General features: G+C 34.2%; 1 protein-coding gene across 4 annotated transcripts in view; it reads right to left on the bottom strand.

Annotated features, from left to right (window-relative positions):
* DNM3 (dynamin 3) overlaps positions 1 to 23,808 on the bottom strand; it is a 612,108-nt gene that overhangs the window by 312,465 nt on the left and 275,835 nt on the right. For all 4 annotated transcript variants that reach the window (XM_044672207.1, XM_044672209.1, XM_044672208.1 and 1 more), the window contains one exon: positions 13,816 to 13,929. In XM_044672207.1, coding sequence (XP_044528142.1) covers positions 13,816 to 13,929 — 114 coding nt within the window. The remainder of the gene's footprint in view (positions 1 to 13,815; positions 13,930 to 23,808) is intronic.

The following is a 23,808-nucleotide window of genomic DNA, read 5'->3' as shown; positions in this document are numbered from 1 at the left end:
ACTTCTTTTTTCATGCAATCATTTTTTTCCTCCAGAAATACTTCAAAATAAATTGGAAGAAGAGCCCAAGGTGTAGGAAATTGGGATTGATGTATTATCACCAAGATTAAGATAATTCTAGAAAGAAGAATAATGTGATTATAATTTCCAGAGAAACTAAAATTACTACTCCTCTCCTTTTCATTCCAACATAATGGAAGCTTGAAAATAAAATGTTATGCCTCTTTTATTTTATGATACTTAGGTTTTTATTGTTTTAGCATTTTTTCCCTTCAAGTTATCTAATTTTACTAAATTTTAGAGAAACAAGACCACAACATTCAAGTGAATCAGAAAGTTTCTATTTTCTGTAAGCATTCAGACATATGAAAGTGTTCAGAAACAGTAGGGTGGGGAATAAATGGAAACAAAAATGTATATGTTATCTTAAGGTCTCAGGGATTGTCTAAACTTCAGGAAATACTTTTATTAACCAAAGGTCAAATAATTTGAGCTCTCCTAATATAAACTATAAAAACAAAGGAAGAAGATAGAGTCTCTCCTATATAGGTTCTGACAAATTTGGTTTGTAGGAGCTTCAGTGTATTTTACACTTGCTATTTTAACCAATATCTTTTTACTTTTTTTTCACTAAAAATTTTTGGGGTTTATTGTTTTGCTTTTTTGTGTGGGGGGGGAATAAAAAATCACTCAGACTTCTCACTTTTATTTAGATTTTCTTTGAGATTCAGTAATCAAACCTTTCACTTTCAATTTCCTTTTTTTAACTAAAATATAAATTGCATTTACATAGTTTATCATCTATAAGATGAAGGGTTTGGACTAAATAATTTCTGAGTCCTGGCAGTTCCCAAGTTATGTGATTTTATTATTCTGTTAGCAAAAACTGAAACTGAAATCTCCTTTTAGGAGCTCAAAACAGGATGATTAAAATGTGAATTAATATTTTGCTCTTCATAATGAAGGGGGCAAAACTTGAAATTTGATTGTCAAAAAATGCATCAAATAAATTAAAAAGCTTCTCACTAAACTTGGATATGAAGTGTTTATCATAAAAACCACAAACTCCAAATGAAGTATGGAATGATACATCTCAAAGCATGAATGTTTTATTTTTTTATATTTCAATGAACATTTGCAGATCAGAATTCAATTCATAGTTCTTTGTGCAAAGTTTTCAAGGTCCTCACGGAGAAACGACACATAAGGAATCATTCTACTAAATACTGAAATCCAATCTCTTTTGACCTGTTACTTAACAACTCTCCTGACTATACAAAAGGCAAGTCAGAAAGTGAAGAGACTAACTTTAGGGAGACAGGAAATTCCAGAGTTCAGACTAGAACTCTGAATTTATTCCATTTTGCCTTGGTGTGTTGTAGTTTCTAGAAATGCATATATTCAATTATATCTCAAGATCCTGAAAGAAAAGTTTCTCAAGTTTGGTAGATCATCATAAATTAGTAAATAGGTTATGGCAACAATTTAATCTTAATTTACATTTCCTATGCTAAGTAGTAAAAACTAATTTCTTATAGAGAAGTTGAAGGATCTCAAAATTTCTTCTAAGTCCAAGATTCTAGAATCTTTTGATGAATATCCAAGTGATAATGCATCCCAGAATGTACAGGCCAGGGACTAAAGTTTTAATTTAAGAAATGTTAAGTATCATTCCTCCAAATACATGGTTATCATTATTAATTTTAAGATGTTTACTCTTACGCATCAATAGGGTTCATATTTGCATTTCTGAGATAATAGATTTATGAAAATGTTTGCAAACTGGCCATTTATCTTTTATTTAAAAATAATAATTCATTGAGGGTAAGGTAGACATTGAAGCTTAATTTTCAAGGGAAGTATTTATCCCTCCATAAGGGACCACACTGTGAGTTGTGTACTGGGGTAATTAATGCAGAAAATGAAATGGTGCTGGGGAGGTATTTTCATCTCCTTTAAAACAGACTGCTCAACTCAATACATAAAACAATGGAAAACTATGTTTTAATACAATAGAAATTGGCACAGTAGGAATGAGAACTACATCAGTTAACAGAAAACTAATAGTGAAATGATGTTAGGTGGAGAAAGACAGAACCTAAGATAGATGTACACTGGTTACAACCATCCAAAATGTATGCATGTTCACTAACAAAGATTCAAAGGAAATTTGAAGTAATTCAACATTTTGTATATAAATGTTCTTTTACTATAAAATTGCTTATTTAAGTCTATTCTACAGAAATAGGAACTGAAATATGATGATAAGAGATCATAATGTGGATCGCCTGGGAATATAATGTGGAGAGCTAGGTCTATCATCTTATTTCTTAGCAGGAGATTTATAGATGTCATTGTTATAAATAAGAATAACACAGGGTAAACATCAGTGTTATGGAAGCATATAATCTCTTTTTTCACATTATCCAAACTCCTCAAACCACAAAAATTGAGTTCATGTCTTTTTTGAGTCCAATATCCTTATTTCAGTCTGCTTTTGGGGATTTTCTTTAATAACATGAGGTTAGTGTATTTCCACTTGAAATGCTTCTGTTTATACTCCCCTAAAACCCTCTGAGTATCCCTTTGTCATTAAAATAGTAATACAGCTTTTCATCTTCTCTACTGGCCATTTGCAAATATTTATTCAAACTAAGAATGAGGACTGAATAGTCAAAAATGATTCACGTACTTCTTTTGAATATTACATAAATAATAAAATCTCTTTTGCTAGAATAATGATATTCTATCATTTTAAATACATGCTTTATACTTGAGTTAAAGGCTATCAGCTTTCTCTCAAATTTTACTTTGATATTTTAAAATGAAGCTATCCAGAACTCCAAATCCTTCTTTAATGGCACAAGTGTCCACCCTTGTTTCCATCCTCCATCCATCCCATCCGGTCTTTTCCTAAGGCCCTCCCCCACCTCATTGCCCATATTAAATACTCCATATCTGAAGGGAGTGAGTTCCAGTTTGTCTATTATGCTGCAAATACAGGAAGGATTGCTTTGGGGAGTGGAATTTTTTTAATCAATAATATTCAGTTAGTCATTACTTTTGTAGTCAATGCAAAAGATAAAATATAATAAAATTTAATTATGACACATGAATCCAAAGGCTGTTTTTACTTACAGACCTAACATTTTCTCCTAACAAAACAGGAAAAGTTTATAAACCTTAAAAATAATAAAAGGGACTCAGAATAAATGAGCAGTATATGAAAAAAACATGAAATTCATATTCCTTTTAATTCCTCTGTATTAATGGAAATTATATAGCTCTCTATCAAAAGGACTTTAAAAAACTCAATTACTGTAAGTGTCTTTTCTTCTAAGGTTACTTCCCATCTCCTCTGGAAAACAGGGAAATTCAGAGATTTATTCTTATCATATTGTTCCCATATAATTCAACAATTCAGTGAAGGTGATTTGACTTCATAAGGGCTAGTACCTAGATTTTATGCTACCAATTGAAAGCTGAAATACTTGAATTTAAACAGGAAAAGCTGGCTGTATTATTTTATTTATAAAAGCAATAAACAACTCATCTTTTTATCAACTTGATAAGAAACTAAGCAAAAAAAAATCTAGACATGAAACATTTACAAGTCATTTAGAGAAGCTGTCTACATTTTGTTTGTTTAAACATTTGAAGATTACTTTCTAGGATGTTAAGATATACATCAAGATCTAACTCAGAGTTCACTAATTAAGAACTGTTGATAGTTCAATTTGAATTAGGATGAAGTTTGACTTTACATTATTTATAAACAAAAGGTATGCTGAATAATAATCTTCTTAGTGTTTAAAGTATTTACTATATTAGTATGCTAATTGTTGCTACATTAATTAGTGTTAGTTATAGATGAGTATTTTTAAAAAATATGTTCTAAAACTCTAGGAGGAAATATTCTGTTAGAAGTTAGTTTGGAAGTAAAACTGTGGCTAGGTGATACAGAGAATGCTAGGCCTGGACTCAGGAAGACTCATTTTCCAGCATTCAAATCTAGCCTCAGGCACTAACTGGCTGTGTAATGCTGGGGAGTGGAATCACTTAATCCTTTTTGCCTCAGTTTCCTTATCTATAAAATAAGCTGGAGAAGGAAATGGCAAACCACTTCAATATCTTTGCCAAGACAACCCCAAATGGAGTTATGAAAAGTTGGACATAGCTAAAGACCAGCTGAACAACAACAAAATTTCTGAGATGTTGTGGGGATCAAGAGATAATATTTGTAAAAATCATTATCACAATGCTGGCACCTAGTAGGAGTTACATAAATGCTTATTCCTTTTTTAGGAAGCTAAGTGGTGACATGGTGGAGAGAGTGCCTAGCCTGGACTCAGGAAGACTCCTCTTTTTAAATCCCATCTCAAACAGTTGATAGCTTTGTGACCTGGACAAGTCACTTACCCTTCTCTTCCTCAGTTTCCTCATCTGTAAAATAAGCTGCAGAAGGAAATGACAAATCTTTCCCATATCTTTGCCAAGAAAACCCCAAATAGGGTCATGAAAAGTCTGACACCACTGAAACAGCTGAATAACAACAACAATAAAACCACACTCAAAAAATGCTTCATGGTCCAGACTCTTCCCTCTTACTCACCCTGTAATTCCAGGCAGCTACCAAACATCATCCCTCTTATACTCACCCCATTTCTTCTCTGCGTCTTCTTCTCTCCACTCAGGCATTCTACATCCCAGTTCAGATTCTCCTTACCTCTTGAGTGGATAATCCCAATATCTTGTTCATTAGTTTTCCTGCTTCATCTCTCCCTGTTCCAATCCATGTTCCACACAGCTTGCCAAGATGACTTTCCTGAAGCACATGTCTGAGTATGGAACCTCCCTACCCTAACTCCACCTCCTTTGCCCCAAGTCAGGAGAATATGATGGCCTTCTATTATCTAGGATCCAAAACGAACTCCTCCACTTGTCATCAAATGCCCTTCCTAACCTGGCCCCTTTTTATTTTTCCTTTTTCCCCAAAGATCACCACACTCTATATTCCAGACATATAGTCTGACTCGGTGCATCTCACACACAGCATTGCATCTTCCATCTTGGTGGCTTGTCACTGGACAATCCCCCAAGCCTGAAATATATTCTTGTCTCACTATACTATACTCCTAGAATCCTTGGCTTCCTTCCAGATTCAAGTCAATCGGTCACCTCCTACTGCCTCCTTTTCCTAGTTCTTCAAGCTGTTAGGGTCTCCTCCTGATCTACCCTGTTTATATCTTGTTTATTCTTATTTATGAAGATGCATATTTATTTATTCACTCCATTAGAAGGTAAACTCCTTGAGGTCAGGAAGAGTTTTTGCCTGTTCTTTATATCTCCAGTAATAAACACACAGTGTCTGGCATATTGCTAAATTGCTAAATATTTACTAATGTTATCCTTTGATTATTTGTTGTTTATTTTTAATTCAGATAGACCTTCCTAACTAGTTCAAAAGAGCCCAGTTTTTCTATGGAAAAAGAAAGAGGAAATTCAAGTCACAGGCAACAGGTTAACAAGATAAATTGCTAGTTATTAAATTAATAAGATATATGTCAAAACCAAATATAGCAGATAAGTAGAGCTTGAATCCTTAATATAAAGGTCATTGTTGTGATTTAGTCATTCAGTAGTGTCTGACTCTACATGACCCATATTGTCCATGGAATTTTCTTAAAGAAGATAATGAAGAGGTTTGCCAATTTTTTTTCTCCAGTGGATTAAACCATAAAGAGGTTAAGTGACTTGGCCAGAGTCACACAGCTAATAAATGTCTGAGACTGGACTTCAACTCCAGGCTAGTGCTTTACCCACTGTGCCACCTAGCTGCCTGCTAATGGAAAGGTTGATATATATTTTTTTTTATATCCATTAACTGTCACCTCAAAGGGAACAGTATCACACAAAGTCACAAGCAAATATAAAGAGAAGTCAAAAAGCTGAAGAAATCATGAGTTTCAAAGTGTTTCCTTATTTGGGCTTAAGTAAGCTTCAGTAGCAATTCTTTTAACAGATATTTTTTGTAATTGATTTTGAGTAAATGAATTTAACTTTTTTAGTTTTTTTTTTTATTTTGAGTAAATGGATTTAATTTTTTTAGGTTGTAGAGCATTGTAGATTGTTTTTCATACATTATGACTCTAAATCCTGGTATCATATAATCACAATTACTTAAGGACTTTCTCAAAGCACCATTGGGAGTCTTATGGTTACATGGAACATAATTTTTAAACCACTTATTTGGATCAGCTAAAGTAATAATGACAAAGAGACAACTTCATCAAATGTACAATGATATTTAACATATGGTCTATAGATAAAAGAAATAAGATCTAGGGACTGCAGGGATTTTAAAGATCATTTAATTCAACATACTAATTTTCCACATGGGGAAAATGAAACCCATCAAGTAGCTTGTTCAATATCACATAGTAAGTGGAAGACATGTAATTGAGACCCAGTTCTATTACCACTAAAACTAGGGTTTTCCACACTACACCATATTGCCTAAGTAATCCATAATTGTAAGATTGCCTCAAAATTCAAAGTCAAGCTGACTACCTCTAGCCAGTTAAAGGAAGCAAACTATTAGAAGACTATTTGAAAGTTATGATTACTATAACCCCATCATTCCACAGTTAAATGGCAATTTCTCTTGTGTCTGAACATAGATGATAGAGACTAACCAACCACAGGTACAAACAGTATTGGGAAGAAGTATGGAAATGTCACTGGGAATGACGGCATCTGACACTGATCATTTTCCTTTTCTCCTCTCGCTGGCCATCATACTCTATGCTTAGAATTCTTAGCCTGATTTCTAGCTCTTGTTCCTCTCTCAATAAAGAATGAAAAGGGCCAGAAAATCAAAGAAATTGTGGGGGGAAGAATACTCCCCCAGAGACAAGTATTATTTGCAAAAGCAAAAATCACATTTACAATTTTCAAAATACTTTCCCATGCATTATCCCACTAAGCCCTCACAATATCCTTGTAAGGGAAGATAGGGGAGGTTTACTATTTTGGTACACAGAAGAAGAAGCCAAACTTCAGGGTCACTGTCGCTTACCTATGATCATACAGCCCAGTTAGGGAAATAGCTAGAAGATTCCATAGTCCCTAGCTCAGAGTTCTACTATATTAGCAGCTAGTCCAAGGTGGGTGGTTTTTTTTTTTGGGGGGGGGTTCTTTGTTTTACTGTCCAGTTAAATTGGCCTATTCTAAAGCTTAAGAACTTTAAAATATATGAAAAATTTTGTTCAAAATCCTTTTTTATCTTTTGAAAATTCCTTGTATGCTTATATATTTATGTGTTATTTATGTGTGTATTTGTCAATCTCTCTCTGCCTCTGTTTCTCTGACTCTGTTTCTGTCTCTATCAAATCTCTTCATATGCTGAGCCTCTTGACTCCCTCCTCTGTCTCCAGGAGGCTGATTCCCCCAAAGCCTGGAATGCCATCTACCTTCTCACCTACTCCACTCAGAATCCCAAGTAAACTTCAGCTCAGATTCTGCCTTCCACAAAGATTTTGTCCTGATCCTCTGAGTTGTTGGCTTTTCCCCTTCTCAAATTACTTTGTATTACTAATCTCTGTACATGATGCATCCAGTGTAATGTCAACTTCTAGAAGGCACAGATTATCTCTTAATTGTATTTATAGGCCCAGTGCCTAGTATATCTCCATAGTAGGTACTTAATAAATGTTTATCTTTAAAGTACATATTCTCCAGTCTTCTGGAAATCAATTTTGGAATCCAGGAAACTTATGGGAAAAATGAAGGCTCAATATGAATTCCTGAAAAAAAAAGTTAGTCATGATTTCTGAAATAATACTACAATTATTTTAGTTACTTATGGAAGATACTGTTGTGATGCCATTTTGTTATTTAAATATTATTCCTATATGTATAAATGCTTAAGAAAGGGAGAAAGTACAATTGTTTCTCAAATTATAAATACCAAATGCAATTTTTCATAAAAACAATGTTGGCTAGACTTCTAGGACAACCATACAATAGTTAATTTAACATATAATATAGCTGAAGTATATTACTAATCATTTTATAAGTCCTAACCATTATACAAGAATTATTTCTATAAGAAAATATGTTCATGACATTGTAATCGTATTTCTCAGTCCTTTGGGATTTCCAACGCCAGCTTTGAGTAAGGAATATTTCTTCTCCTGCCCAAGTGGTAAGAGTGAGCTATCTTTTCTACTAAACTTAGAAGAGTAGGAACAGCCTCCTACCTAGATTTAAAAAAGAGAAAGGCAGGGGGCAGCTGGGTAGCTCAGTGGAGTGAGAGTCAGGCCTAGAGACAGGAGGTCCTAGGTTCAAACCCGGCCTCAGCCACTTCCCAGCTGTGTGACCCTGGACAAGTCACTTGACCCCCATTGCCCACCCTTACCACTCTTCCACCTATAAGTCAATACACCGAAGTTAAGGGTTTAAAAAAAAAGAGAGAAAGGCAGAACTCCTCACACCTCCCTTACACTTCCAACATAAATAGAGTTCATGGAGAAAGGCAGATACAAAGGTAATGGGCATCAGCCACTGTGGGGCTAGCTCTAGTAGCCCAGAAAGTATTGTTGTAAATTCAAGTAGGAGTTGAGATTACTCTAGTGCCGGCCCTTTTGTATGTTGGACTTCCTCAATGGATACCTCTAGAATGGGAGATGCCTGTGATATCTCCAGGCCAATGCTGGCACTGAGTGCATTATTGTTACCATTTAGGTTTATTATTCTTTAATAATAATAATACTAACAATGGCTAACACATAGTGTTTTAAAGTTTTCAATGTATTTTATGCACTACCTTAGGATTCACAAACCATTTTCCTTACAACATCCCTGTGAAAGAGGAGGAACTAGCATCATTATCTCCATTTATTAGAAAAAAAATGAAAGTTCATATGGGCTACTTGACCTAGACAGTTATTCAGTTAGTAAGTGGCACAGCCAAGATTCAAAACCAAGTTATCCAAATCCAAATGCAGTACTTTTCCCACTACACAGTCCTACCTTCTCATGTTTGGCTCCAGAATCTTTTGGCAATTTATTATTGTTATTATTGTTGGGTTATAACAACAGAATATAATACTATATCTCAGCCAATAACAAGAGAGAGATAAGTTGGCAGTCTTAAACATAAAGAAATTTAACACATTATTCAGTAACTGTGAAAATTTTATTGAAATACATATTGATATAAATACATATACACAAACAAAAGTTAGAGAACAATTTTAATATAATTAGGATCAAGAAAATTTAAATATGTAAAAAATACCTTTCCAAAAATTTCTTTACTTAAAGTATTCAAGACGATGATTGTTCTGCCCCAACTGACACATACTTACTGTCATTTTGCTAGAAATGTACACAAGAAATCATTTAATTTTTCAAATATAAAACTTAGGAAATCTCCAAATAACTAATATAAGCAAGTAGCTGATCAAAGAGTTCTGTTTCTCTTTCTAGCCTGGCTGTTTGGTAATTGTGGCAGTCTGTTTATGTCTACATTCTCCTTGCTTCATGAGGAATCATAGAAGTGAGTTACAATGAGGAGGAGAAGGAAAGAAGAAGAAAGGAGAAGCACTGGGGAATAGGGCTGAGTCCAATGCAAAACTACAACTTATTCAGTCTTGTAAATGTCTTTTCTTCAAAACTGCCGAAATAATATACATGTTAGACACTTAGCATGGACACTTCCCCATGCAGGCCAATGCTGACAGTCAGGAGAATTGAAATTTGTAGTACGAACATTTCTTGTCCCAGCTGCTAAAATATTCCCCAAAGAATCACAGAATGTCCATTTGAAAATCCCTAAGAGGCCATTCGGTCCAACTGCTTCCTGAATAAGGCTCCCCTCAAGCAGCATCCCTGGCAAGATGTCATCAAGTCTTTGAATACTTAAATTAAGTATTCAACTAAAAGAAAATAAGAGAAAGCTATAAAAGCTGCCTTTGTCCCTTTAGGATATCTCTGATTAAGTTGTTCCTTCCACTCAGCCTTAATCTGCCTCTGCTACTTTTGCTCATTGTTTCTTTTTCTGATGTCTGGTGCCAAGGAGAGCAAATTTAACTATTTATCCACATAATAGCCCTTCAAACTCTTGCAGGTGCCTATCAGTTCTTGCTGAGTAGTCGCTTCTCATCATACATCATGTTCTTAAGGCCAAGTACTTCTCCTATAACTGCTTTCCAGTAAATCAGTGTGCTACATAAAATAGACTACCACTTCCACCTCCACAACCACCCGCCAACTGAACACATTATCACAGATGTGTGCTGATCAGGAGACAGTATGTTGATCCTATCACCTCCCAAGTCCTAGCCATTATGCCTTGCTTAATGAAGCCAGAGATTGCTCTAGCTTTTTTGGCAGCCATGCCACATTCCTGACTTGTATTTAGTACTTAGCCTACCAATATCTACCAGATTTTACTCACAGAGTTCACTATCTACCACCGTGATTCTATTTTGAACTAATGAGACTAATTTTGTAACCTACAGAAGAAATCGCATTTATTTTCATTAAGGTTAACCTTAGATTTTATCTAACATTCTAGGCTGTTGGGATCTTTTTTCATCTGTAGTCTATTATTCAATATTTTAGCTATTCCTTCCACCTTTAGATTTTTGGCACATTTCCTAAGAATGCCATTTGTATATTTATCTAAGTCTGAGAAAAATGTTAAACAATGAATGCCCCTCTCCAAGATGACAATGAATCACTGATGACTTTTTTTGAAGTCTGATTATTCAACTTGTTTGTGATTAATCTAACAATATTTGATTCAATCTACATATCTATTTTCAGCACTTAGAACAGTGCCTGGCACATAGTGGTCCTACACAAATGCTTATTGATTAACTATTTTTCTTGAACAAAAGAAAAGCGTGAGAGACTTTGTTAAATACTTTGCTGAAAAACTAAATCCACAGAATTCCTTGGATTTACTAGTCTAGCAATTCCATAAAGAAAGAAATGAGGTGGTTTGGGTATGACCTGTTCTTCACTAATATATTCTGGCTCTTGGTAATTACTGCTTCCCTTCAAACTGTCCTTTTAATAATGTGTATTGGACCTTACAGACTTCTTGATGGACCCATGAATTGATCTGGCACTCCATATTTGGAACCAGATCCTAGAAGTCAATAAATTATAAATTCTCTTTTTTTCCAGTGATTCCACTCATAGACTATAACCCCCACACCTCTAATATGAAACAAAGAACAGAGCCCATATCTACGAAAATACTCATAGCAGTACTTTCAGTTATAGTAAAGAAATGGAAACAAAGGGGGTCCCATTGATTGTGTAAATCACTGAACAAGTTATAATAATATACAACTATAATGGGATATTACTAAGTCATAAAAAATGACAAATATGGAAATATTTAAATGAGCTGAGTTAAAGTGAAGTGAACAAAACTAGGAGGAGAATTTATACAATAACAACATTTTGAAGAAAACGACTTTGAAAGACAAGAACTCTCATCAATTTGATGACTGACCACAACTTCAGAAGACCAGTGAGCCTACCCACCTCCTGAAACAGAGGTGATAGATTTAAGATACAGTATAAGACACATATTTTTGAACATGTTAAATGTACGGATTTTCCCCTTTATGTTTATTTGTTACAAGGATTGTGTTTTTCTTTTGGTATTTGAGGAGGAGATGAAATTCAGGGGATAGAGGAGACCTAGGAGAAAGAAGGAGGAGGAGGAGGAGGAGGAGGAGACCAGTTTAGCATGTTATTAAGACAAAGAAGAAAACTAAAGGAGGTTTGGATGAAAACAGGCTAGCAAGACAGCCATACATGTAATATTGTGAATTTATTGTGTATTTTTAAAAAATTTAAACTCTTAACTTCTGTCTTAGAATTAAAACTGTATATTGGTTTTAAGACAGAACAGCAGTAAGGGAAAAGCAATGGGGGTTAAGTCACTTGCCCAAGGTCACACAGCTAGGAAGTTTCTGAGGCCAGGCTTGAACCTAAGAACTCCCCTCTCTAGGCCTGGCTCTCAATCCACTGAGTCACCTTGCTGCCCTTATAAAACATTTTTAAAAATATATGCTAGAATTATGCCCAAATATTAAGCCAAATTCATTGGCCTCTAATTTACAAATTAGTCTCTTCCTTTTAAAGCAGTTTTTACTTCTCTCTGGCCCTATGGTACCTCTCATTCTCCACAGTCTTAAACAAATCACGGACAAGACCTCAGTCATAACATTTCTCAATTCTTTCACCATACTAAAATATAGTTTGACTGGACAAACTATATTCGTATTTCACCAAAGGCATCCATGGGTTCTTACTATCTCCTTTGCTTATCTTAGATTTCAAACTATCTCCTATAAATTTTTGTTCCATCTCTTCTAGTCCCAGGATTTTTCTCCTTGGCAGAAAAAAATAGATATAAAATATGAGTTGAGACATTTTGTCTTTTCTTTGTCATGCATTATTATCATCCTCTCCACCCCAGGAAGCAGTCCTGTCCTTTCATTGATCAATCTCTATTTCCCAACATAAGAAAACCAAACTAATTATTTGTTATTCTCAGCATTTGACAGTCTACGTTGTCCTGTTTTACTGCTCTTGACACTTTTTTCACAGGGCTCTGCTGCTCTTAAATATCCCTCTTCTATTATTCCCCTTGTTTCCAACTTCTGGATAGGTCTTTAAAAAAAACTAAGTTTAATGAGTTACTTCTCTACATATACACATGGCCCTTTTGATAGCTCACTCGTTTCTTTACTAAAGTTGTTTCTGTCTGAACCTGTAAAATATCAGTCTTGAGAGTTATTTGTCCCCTTCATGGCAGGTTTCTTTGGCAGAATTTTAAGCTATGTGATTCTAACTAAACTTTCTCTGAACTTTTTGAAATCTGCTTTCCCAGAATCTAAGGTTTCATATGATGTCCATATTTTCTCTCCTCAGTCACAGATTCTAAGTTGAATTAATCACTATCCCCTCCATCAACACCTACATAATGTCTTCTTCAATAACAAATTCCTCTGGGTGTTCTTTAGAATCTGGTCCAGCATAGCAGTTCCCCTCATCCCTCTTCCTTTTGAAAGATCCAGTTATTATTCATTTGAGTCAAGAATTCATTAGCTTCTCTGGTTTGGGCAGAGAAAGCTCAAAGGAATATCCATATAACAGAAAGCCCCAACCTTTAACATATCATCATGTCTTCATGCCAGGTTTATGTACCATGAATGCCAAATTATCACCATAATGTGTATATATATATATATGTATATATATATATTCAAAATGGTATTACATTTTCAAATCATTTTACAAAAGTATCCATCTAGTATTGTCAAAATCCCTTCAAAGAAACCTTGGGTATAGGTTTTTTTAAACTTAGCATATAAAAAGCATATGGGGCATCAAAATATTTTTTAAAAATCCATGTCATGATTATTATTTTATTTTGAGCCCATCTTATGCTTTCTTATTCTGATCTGGCTCCTTTTTAGTGATAGCAATTTTAATGAATTATGGTTTCATTAGCCCTAGATTTCCAAACTACTGCTTGTTCATCTCCTCTAAGTGAACAAATAGATATGCATCAGTCTCAATATATATCAAGAGCAACATAATTTCAGGACTTATTTTAATGATGAAAAGTTGTGAAAGGAATATCTATCTCCTCATAAAACACAAACTGAAGCATAAATCTGCCTACAAGAGAACCAATGGTTTCTAGAGTAGGTTCAAAGCAATGATGAGAATTCAGTAAAAGTTATTTATAAAAAACAGGCTGAAACCATTTTAACTTACCTCATCATCTTTATACCAGGATAGGCTTTCTGCAGTGAGGACAAACCAATACTCCTTGGACCCTCCTTTCATGATGCCAATGTTGTTGATCGTTAGCCATCCCTTCCGAATCACCTACAAAGAGTGAGAATTGACAATTTCATTTAACACTAAATGGATTACCTTTTTAGTCATTTTTTAAAATAAATAAAACACACAGAATAAGACATGAACAAATGTTTTAAAATCAGTAAACTTTTTTCAAAAATCTATGAGATTATCAAGATAGATTCTCTTTTAAAAGTCTAGAACAAAATGAATACAATCAAAAATTTGTGTTGCAAGATAAGTGATGAAAAATATGATTGCCTGAGACTCATCAAAAGTTATCCCTTACGGTGTAGCCTACTATAATTTCTGCTATTAATAATGCAATTAAAATGCACTTATTTATGTAAGGCTTAAGAGAGAGTCTTTTGATTTCCCAGGTCCTTTTTTTCCCTATCAATCCTTCTGGTTCATGAATTGTTTACTACCTGCTTTGTTACCCATAAGCTAGACCTACTCTACAGGCAGAACCAGGGAAAGGCAATAGGATGAAATCCAAATCCACCAGGTTTGCTGCCTATTATAAGCTTTGGTAGGTTTAGTAAGAAAAGATTTTTATATTACCTTCTTTATTATATTTATATTACCTTCTATATAATAATATATTATATTACCTATTTTACTTTCTATGATTTTATCCATACTATGCTTTTGCTTTAGGGAGGTATGTAACAAAATCTCGAAAGCATCTGCAAAAAAAGTCTCTTTGCAGTTGAAATTTAAAAAAATACTACTTGGATCATAAATACAAAAGAAAGAATCTTTAAATGCCGATTAAAAGAAAATTTAACATTTTCCTCCTCACAGTTAGTATGTAATTCAATTTTGTCAGTCAGGGGTCAGTTATCTTTATTTCTACATAAGCTACTGTCTTTTCACAGTACAGTATTTCAAAGTACACTCAGAAAAAATATAGGTACAATAGCATGATGTGCTCCTAAGCTTTTATAAATTTGCATTTTAATTATATTTTTCTGCATATTATATCTAATATCTGTTATTTTTATTTTATTTTCCACAATTACATGTAAAAATAGTTTTTAACATTTTAAAAGAGAATACTGAATCTCGAATTCCCTCCTCCCTACCTCCTTCCCACAGCCCTGCTACCCTTGTTGACATGATAAGCAGGCTGATATATTTTTTCACATGTGCAATAACATAAATGATTTTTTCATGTTAATTATTTTGTAGGAGGAAACTCAAACACACAAAACATTAGGAAAGGAGGAAAAGTTTGCTTTCATCTGGATTCAGACTCCATTAGTTCTTTATTTGTAAACAGATGACTTTTTTTTATGATTCTTTAGGGATTGTTTTGGATCATTGTATTGCTGAGACTAGCTAAATTATTCATAGTTGTTCATCATACAATATTCCTGTCAGTATGCACAGTGTTCTCTTTGTTCTGTTTATTTCACTATGCTTCAGTTCATGAAAGTCTTTCCTGGGGTTTTCTGAGCCACTTATGTTCATCATTTCTTATGGCACGATAGTAATCCATTACAATCATAGACAATAACTTACTCAGCCATTCCCCAATTTATGGGTATCCTCTCACTTTCCAATTCTTTGCCCCAACAAAAAGAGCTGCTTTAAATATTTTGTACATATAGGTCCTTCCCTTTTTTGTTTTTTTAACTCTTTAGGATACAAACCTAGTAATGGTATTGCTAGAGTCAAAGAGTATGTATTGTTTTATGGCTATTTGGGCAAAGGTGCAAATTATTCTCCAGAATGGCTGAATCAGTGCATAGTGCCTCAATTTTCCCACATCCCCTCTGAATTTTGATATTTTCATTTTCTGTCTGAATCTGCTAGGTGTGGGGTGGGGTGTCAGAGTTGTTTTTATTTGAATTTCTCTAATATTTGGTGATTTAAATCATTTTTTCTTTGCATGAATACAGAGAGCCTTTATTATTTTGCCTGAGAACTACCTGTTCATATTCTTTTATCATTGGAGAATGACTTGAATTCTTATACATTTGATTCATTTCTCTATGTATTTGAGAAAAGAGGCCTTTACTAGAGAGACTTGTAAAAATATTGTTGCATCACTATGATTATGGTATATTATTCTCCATCCTATATCCCATTGTTTAATTTCTGACTACCACATCCACCAATTTGCCTTCTTTTCTATCATTCTTATCCTCCTTTTCATATTCCTTTTCCTTCCTATTTTCTTATAGGGTAAAATAGATTTCTATACCCAATTAATTAATGTATTATTCCTTCACTGAGCCAATTCTGGTGACTTTAAGATTATGTGCTCCCTCCAACCTCCCCATCTTCCATTCCACCTTAAAAGCTCTTTCATACCTCTTTTATGTGAGATAACTTATCCTATTCTATTTTTCCCTTCTCCCTTCTCTCAATGCATTCCTTTCTCATGCCTTTATTTTATTTTTCGTATTATATCCCATCATGTTCAACTTATACCCTTGCCTTCTGTCTATATATACTTCTAGCAGCCCTAATAATGATAAAGATCTTGAGTTACAAGAATTATCTTCTTATGTAAGTATGCAAACAATTGAGCCTTATTGAATATTTTTTTATTTCTCTTTGCTGTTTACCTATTTGAAAATCAAATTTTCCTTTCAGCTCTGGTCTTTTCATCAGGAATTTTAGAAAGTCTTCTATTTCATTGAATACTCATTTTCTCCCCTGAAAGATTATGCTCATTTTTGTTGGATAAGTGATTCTTAGTTGAAATCCTAGCTCCTTTGCCCTCTGGAATATCAGGTCTTCCAATCCTTTAATTTAGAAGCTACTAGATCTTATGTTATGCTGACTGTGGTTCCACAATATTTGATTGCTTTTCTTTTTAGCTGCTTGCAATATTTTTTCCTCCACATGAGAGTTCTGGAATTTGTCTATAATATTCCTGGGAATTATTCTTTTGGGATCTCTTTCAGGAGGTGATTAGTAAATCCTTTTCTATCCTGCCCTTTGGTTCTAGAATATTGGGATACTTTTTCTTGCTAATTTCTTGAAAGATGATGTCTAAACTCTTTTTTTTATCATGGCTTTCAGAGAGTCCAATAGTTTTTAGATTACATGTCCAGGGCTCATTTTCTGGGTTAATTGTTTTTCCAGCGAATTTTTTTATATTTTCTTCTATTTTTTCATTCTTTTTTCTTTCTTTTATTGTTTCTCAATATCTAATGGAGTCATTAGCTTCTCCTTGCCCAAATCTAAGTAAGCTTTTGTACCTCCTTTTCATTTGGCAAATTCTACTTTTTAATAAACTTTTTTCCTCAGTGAATTTTTGTACCTGTTTTTCCACATGGTCAAATCTGCCTTTTAGGAATTTCTCATCAATACATTTTTACATATCTTTTTCCATTTGCCTAATTATGCTTTATAAGAAGGTATTCTCTTTAGTGGATTTCTTGTGCCTTTTATCAATTGGCCTATTATGTTTTTTTTAAGATATAATTTTCTTCAATATTTTAATACATCCTCTACCAACCTTTTAAAAATTATTTTTCCTTTGTGACTCTCATTTCTTTTTCCAACTTTTCTTCTACCTCTCTTATTGATTTTTAAAATTCTTTTTGGGCTTGAGACCAATTTATATTTTTCTTGGAGACTTTGGATGCAGTAGTATTGATTCTGTTATATTCTTCTCAGTTTATGTTTTGGTCTTCCATTTTACCAAAGTAATTTCTATGTTTTTTTTTCTTTTTTTTTGTTGTCTGCTTATTTTCCAGCCTTTAAAAAATTTTAATGTAAAAAAAGAAAAACTGTTAAAGTTGAATTATGCAATTGTGGTGAAAGGAGCATTGTTCCAAGCTTCAGGTTCTTTATGTAACTACTTTCACAACTAGCTCTGAAGTTGTATAAGTTCTCAGTTCTTTCAAGATGGTATGATCTAAAGAGAGATGTGTTTAATACTCTCTTGCCCATGCTCTGGTCTGTGAGTAACCACTAGCACTCTTCTCTTCCTTGAAACTATTACCTTGGTCCCCTGGTATAAGTGCTGGTATGTGTTAGTAAGACTAAAACAGGAGCAACCTGGATCTGGGTATGACCCTTGTCATCTGTGGCTGAGAGCTTTTGATGTCTTTGCTGCTGATTCAGCTGCCACCAAGACCTGTTGCCATGGTATAGCCTGCTTTGGGATTCTGCTTTAAGTCCACTTCTACTCCAGTGCAAAAGATCTTTCATGCAGGCCTTCTGAGTTGTTTGGGACTGAAAAATCATTTCACTCATTCTTTTTGTGAATTATGCCATTCCAGAATTAGTTTTGAGGCATTATATTGTAGTTTTTTGGAGGGTAATTTGATAGAGATCAGATGTACCTTCTCTGCCCACCCACCCCCCAACCTAAGTTATTTAAGTTTAATAGCATACATATATTTTAAGATACTGACTCAATAGAGATCCATGAAAAATTGCAAGACCTAATGATTTAAATTTCTAACATATATTTCTATTTTAATTGTGTAGTAGATAAAAGTTTTTCTAAAGTGCTCTTTGACCTTCTTTCTTGTCATCTGCTATCACTTCTCAAGACTCTTTTTCTGGCATTTTGAAGATAGGTGCCCGGAACCTTCCTTTTGCTCTCTGGCTACTCAGAACACCCCTTTAAGTCTGATGTCTCTAGACACTATGACACAATCCAAAATCATTCCTTCCTCCCATTCTTCACCTTATTAAAACTTATAAAGTAACTGCTATGTGCCATACACTGTACTGGGTGCTGGGGATACAAAGACAAAAATGAAAATTCCCAGCCTTCAAAGATCTTATAGTCTATTCACTTGATTAGGAGAAAAAAAGAGGCAATATAGTAGTATGGGAAGATCACTGGGATTGGAATCAGAAAACCTGGGTTCAGATTCTGCATCCATGGCTTCACTGCTTACTTGACTTTAAAGCATATCTATAGATTTGTGCTCTTATCTCTAAAATGATAGGGTCAGACTTCATGGTCTTTGACCCCCCTCCAACTCTAAATCTATGACCTTATGTACATATAATGGTATATGTAAATATATGTGGCAATTTGGAGGAGAGGCACTATCTCCTGGGGAAGCTTTCTTCTAAAAGGAAATTTTTTGCTAAGCTTTGAAGATAAGCAAGGACTCTAAGAGGCACCAGATAAAACAGGAACACAATCCAGGAATAAAATAAAACATTTTAGGAGAAATACATCTGATTAACCTCACATTAAGGAATAAACAATTTTGTTACCTACCCTCTATAATGATATTTATGTTTTATCTAAATACATTTAAGAGAGTAGCTTTTGAACCCAAATGAATGAATTTTTTGTAAAGAGATTTTATCAAATATAGTTATCACTCCTCAACTTTGTCTCTTGCAATAACTGGATTCATTCAAGACTCAGCTCAAATGCCATGTCTTACAGGCAACCTTCCTGATCTTCACTCCCTCTTCCCCCACCCTCCTTCTACTCTAAACTTCTACTCTGTCTACCTTGTATTTACATATGCCTATTTTTTTCATTATGCCTTCCATTTAGAATGGATGCTTCTTTTAGGCAAAGGTGTTTTTTGACCTTTTTTTTTTTTAACTCCAGAGATTATTAAAGGGTATTCTGTATAGTAAGAGCTTAATAAATGTTTGTTGATTCTTTTTGGTAGCTGGACCTTCCTAGTGATTCTGAAATTGTAATCTACAAGTAATTATCTACTCTTGCCCCCTGGGAAGCTGTGGCTCCATTCAGGTAAGCCACAAGAAAACTGTCTGATGTCATTACTGTTTTTATCTATAGTTTCAACAATGCAAATCCACAGTAAAGGAAATAAATGGTAAAAAGAAAAGTGAAGTCATAATTAAGAGGAATAAGAGAGTCATATGAGAATATGTCCAAGTAAAGAGAAATGAGATTAGTTCTACGATAAAGACATTGTATAGGTGGAAATATCAGCTCTGTTTTGAGACCTAAAATCATAACAATGAAGCCACCAATTTTCAATATAAGCATAGCTTCTCCTTTTCCAACCACATAACAGGTAAGTCATAGATTAGATAGTATAAGGCAATAGGAATAGTCAATTCACTGAACAATTTTAGATTTTTTTTTAGGTTCTAAATACAAGAGTACTTAAGTAAGCAGAAATTGGGAGCCCTAGGTAGGATATTCCCAAACTGGAAAAGAGACTGAAAAGATTGCAGGACTGAAAAGACATCTCCTTATTTGTAAACTGCTTTAAATTAAGGATCATTATTTATTTATTGGCCCAGCAAGCATATATAGCTTTCTTTACCAATGCAAATGGTCAAATAAAGAGGTTTAGAGAAAGAAGGTTTGTTAGTGTGTGGGAATTGCAGAAATCTCAAGTTCTTCTCAAAAGAAGTCAAATCAAACACTTCTCCATCCGCTTCTGCTTCCCAATGGAGTTTACAACATCTTCAAATACGTCAAGATAACAAATATTTATTAAGTTCCTGTTGTGTGCCAGCCACTGTACTCAGCACCAAAGACACAAAGCAAAAGGCAAAAAAACAAAAAAAAAAATCCTGTTCTCCTGGGACTCATAGTCTCATAAAGGAAATTGCAAAATTCTTTGCAATTAAAAATGCAAAAACCAAATAGAAACAAAACAGATAGAGAATAAATCTGAGATAAGCATTTAAGAGAAGGAAGGCAAGAATATTACAGGGGAAAGGCTTCTTCTATTGTGTTTGCAAACACCATCTGAACCATCAAAAATAAAACTTTATTCTGATTTAAATAAGGTAAAGAAGCTATATCCTATAAAAATAAAATAGTCAAACACAAAAATAAGGACAAAGAACTAGGAAATAAAGGTTGAAAAGTGATTCCTGATACTTTTGATAGCTATTATCAAAAGTATTGTTAGTGGTAAATTGAAGTGAAGCTCAAAGATGAAATTCCCTTGAGGTCCAGGCACATGGAATGCTAAAGAGACTCTTGTTTAAGAAAAATAAACTATTTATTTAAAATATATATAAGGGTAAAAGGATTTCTAATTCTAAGGGATTCTAACTCCACCCAAATAAACTCCCAGGTTCTGCAAGGAACTGCTTCTCCTGTGGTTCAGAGGCTAAGCTAATCCTCCCTGATCTAACTAACAAAATTTTATACTATTCTAACTAAAACTACCACTATAATTCTTAACTTCACCTTTAAGTTATAAAGATAACCAAGGCTATCTAGTTGAGTCTCAACAAGAATCAGATTAGGATTCTGAGACTTAACAGACTGAGTCCAAACAAAAGACTAGGTTTTCTTTGGTCTTTTCAGAGTTTAACCAATCTATACACAGTAACAGATAAATGAATCCTATTTCCCAAGTTGGAAAAGATAACACTCCTCTCCTTCAAGTCTTTCACTCAGACAGAGATAAGAGGCAAAGATGTTACCTTCTCCAGCCCTGAGAGAGAAAAGAACCTGGGTGTGGCTCTGTCAACTGCCAGAAGCCAACTGTCAAAATGCCACAGCCAGAGCATGTAATTTTCATAGAATAATAAATAGTTACAACTGCCAGCAGTTGAAATTAACTCTCTCTCTCTCAGCTCTATTTGAAACTCCAATTCTTCCTCAAGCAGCTTCTCTACTTCTAATCTCTAAACTAATAAAATAAAACCTATTTTCTAATATCTTTATAATCCACAATTATACAATGTGAACAATGCATAGGTAAATGAAAAAATAACAATAGAGAAACAATAAAGAAAATAATCAAATCAAAAAGTATCAAAAGTTGAGCAATGCCTTTATGATTTCATATGTCACAGAACCACAGAATTATGGATTTTAGAATTACAAAGGACTATCAGCCACTATCTAGCCCAACCCAAATCTGAAAGGAGAGAATGCAGACCTGGAGTCAAGAAGACCTAGACACAAATAGGGCCTCAACACTTACTAGCTGTATGACACTGAGCAAGTCATTTAACCTGGTTTGCCTCAATTCCTCATGTGTAAAATAAGCCAGAGAAGGAAATGCAAATCATTCCAGTATCCTTGCCAAGAAAATCCCAAATGTGTTCACCAAGAATCAGACATGACTGAAAGTATTAAAAACAACAACAAATGGATCAAGTCATGACTTGGAAAGGTGAAATAATGTTATAAAAAGACCAAAGAACTCAACCTCTAGGAAGCCTGGGTTTTTGTTCCAGCTGTAACATTTGCTGACTCTGACTGCTGGTAGTCATGAAATCTTTATGAAAACAAATTTTCTGATCAGCACATAGGGGATTAATAATCTTTGTATAATATACCAAGCTGATTAACCTATAACCAAATTCTCCTACAATCAACAATCTTATAACAAATTCTAAGCTTTAAAATATGATATAAATGTGATTATTATTATCTTTTGTCATTTTAACATTCCAACTATGTTATATAACATTAGTTTTTAGTATTATATATTAGGAACATTAGAAATTCCTTGAAATATTTTCTATTGAATAACCAACATAATATTCTTGAAAACTACCACAGCCCAAGAATGAAATATTTCTAATATAGAATGCAAGGCAGAAAAGTGTTCAATAAACATAGAAGACACTATTTAATGGAAGAAAAGATTAACATTTTAAAATAAGGAGCTGCCTTGATTGACTGAAAACATATTGCCAGCATGGAAGAAAACAAGTGAAAATATAAGGAACAAATATTAGCTAAAAATAACAATTTACCATTTTTACATTAAAAGATGCCACTGCAAAATTACTTTTAAAGAGGTCTTCAAATGTCAGCCTCTCTTTATTAGCAGTGGCATTTTTAAATCCTAGGCCTAAGTAAAATTTTTTGCCAAGAAGTAAGGCTCCTTAAGGGAGAGACTGGAGGCAGCATATTCTTGGCAGGGCAAACTATTGCTTCTACATCTACTACCACCATTTCCCCTAAGATCCAGGTGGAAGCAACCCAAGGCCCCTGTATCAGAGCACCAGAAATACCAGTGCCCATGAAACCGTTGGTCCTACTCCCAAGTTAGTGCATTAGCTTTTATCCAAGCAGCAATCTCTGAAAAGAAGTAGTAGCCTATGAGTAATTGCCACCCAGCCAATGGGCAGGAAACTTTAGAGTTTTGAGAACAGCAGTACCATCCAAGCCATTTATCCTTCTTCCATCTTGATCCCTAGCTATAGTCCAGCAGTCACGGCTACTGAGGAATCAGAAAAGAAAGTCCCTACTACCAAGGTCTTTGGCATAGTTAAATTATTCAATGCTACAGATATTAAAGAGTTTTTCCATCTGCCTCCGAAATGAACATTCCCCATTAAAATGTAAATTCCCCAAGAGGAGGAACTGGCTTGGTTTTTTTTTTGTTTGTTTTGTTTTGTTTTTGTTTTGTTTTGGGTTTTTTTTGCTTTGTATCCTCAGGGCTTAGCCCAATGCTTTAGCTTAATATATGCTTTTTTATTCATTCAAAGATCACTTCTCCAGTCCCCCACTGCTGGAAATACTCTTCCCTTGAATATCCCAGGATTCCCAATTTGGGCCAGCAGGCTTCAAAAACCTACAAAGCTTCTAGGACAGCAGTTACATCTATCTCAGATCTCACTAAAGATGAGAGACCTGCTCTTTGTACAACATTAGGAACATCAGAGCCCAATACTTTTAAAAGTCTTTGAGCCTGACATTTGTCTTGTATGTGATCTGATCTAATTTTTCCATAATGATTACATGCCTACAATTAATCTTTCATAGCTACCAATATGTATTCTTGAAGGATTTCTTTATATTTTGAAACAATCATTTGCCTCAATTTTCCATGCTCTGATTATTTTTATCCTCTTCTAAACTCAACAGCTAGCCATTTATTTCATTTTTTTGCTGCTAAGCAGTGGTTCCAAAACTTTTTTGCCCTACCACCTCCTTTCCAGAAAAAAATATTACTTAGCGCCCCCTGTCAATACTATTGCAGCCCCCTTACAGTTATTCACCAC

Source organism: Gracilinanus agilis, chromosome 4 (genome assembly GCF_016433145.1).
Source record: "Gracilinanus agilis isolate LMUSP501 chromosome 4, AgileGrace, whole genome shotgun sequence".
NCBI classification, from domain to species: domain Eukaryota; kingdom Metazoa; phylum Chordata; class Mammalia; order Didelphimorphia; family Didelphidae; genus Gracilinanus; species Gracilinanus agilis.
The sequence above is the reverse complement of the archived record's forward strand: the minus strand, read 5'-3'. Positions and strand labels throughout refer to the sequence as shown.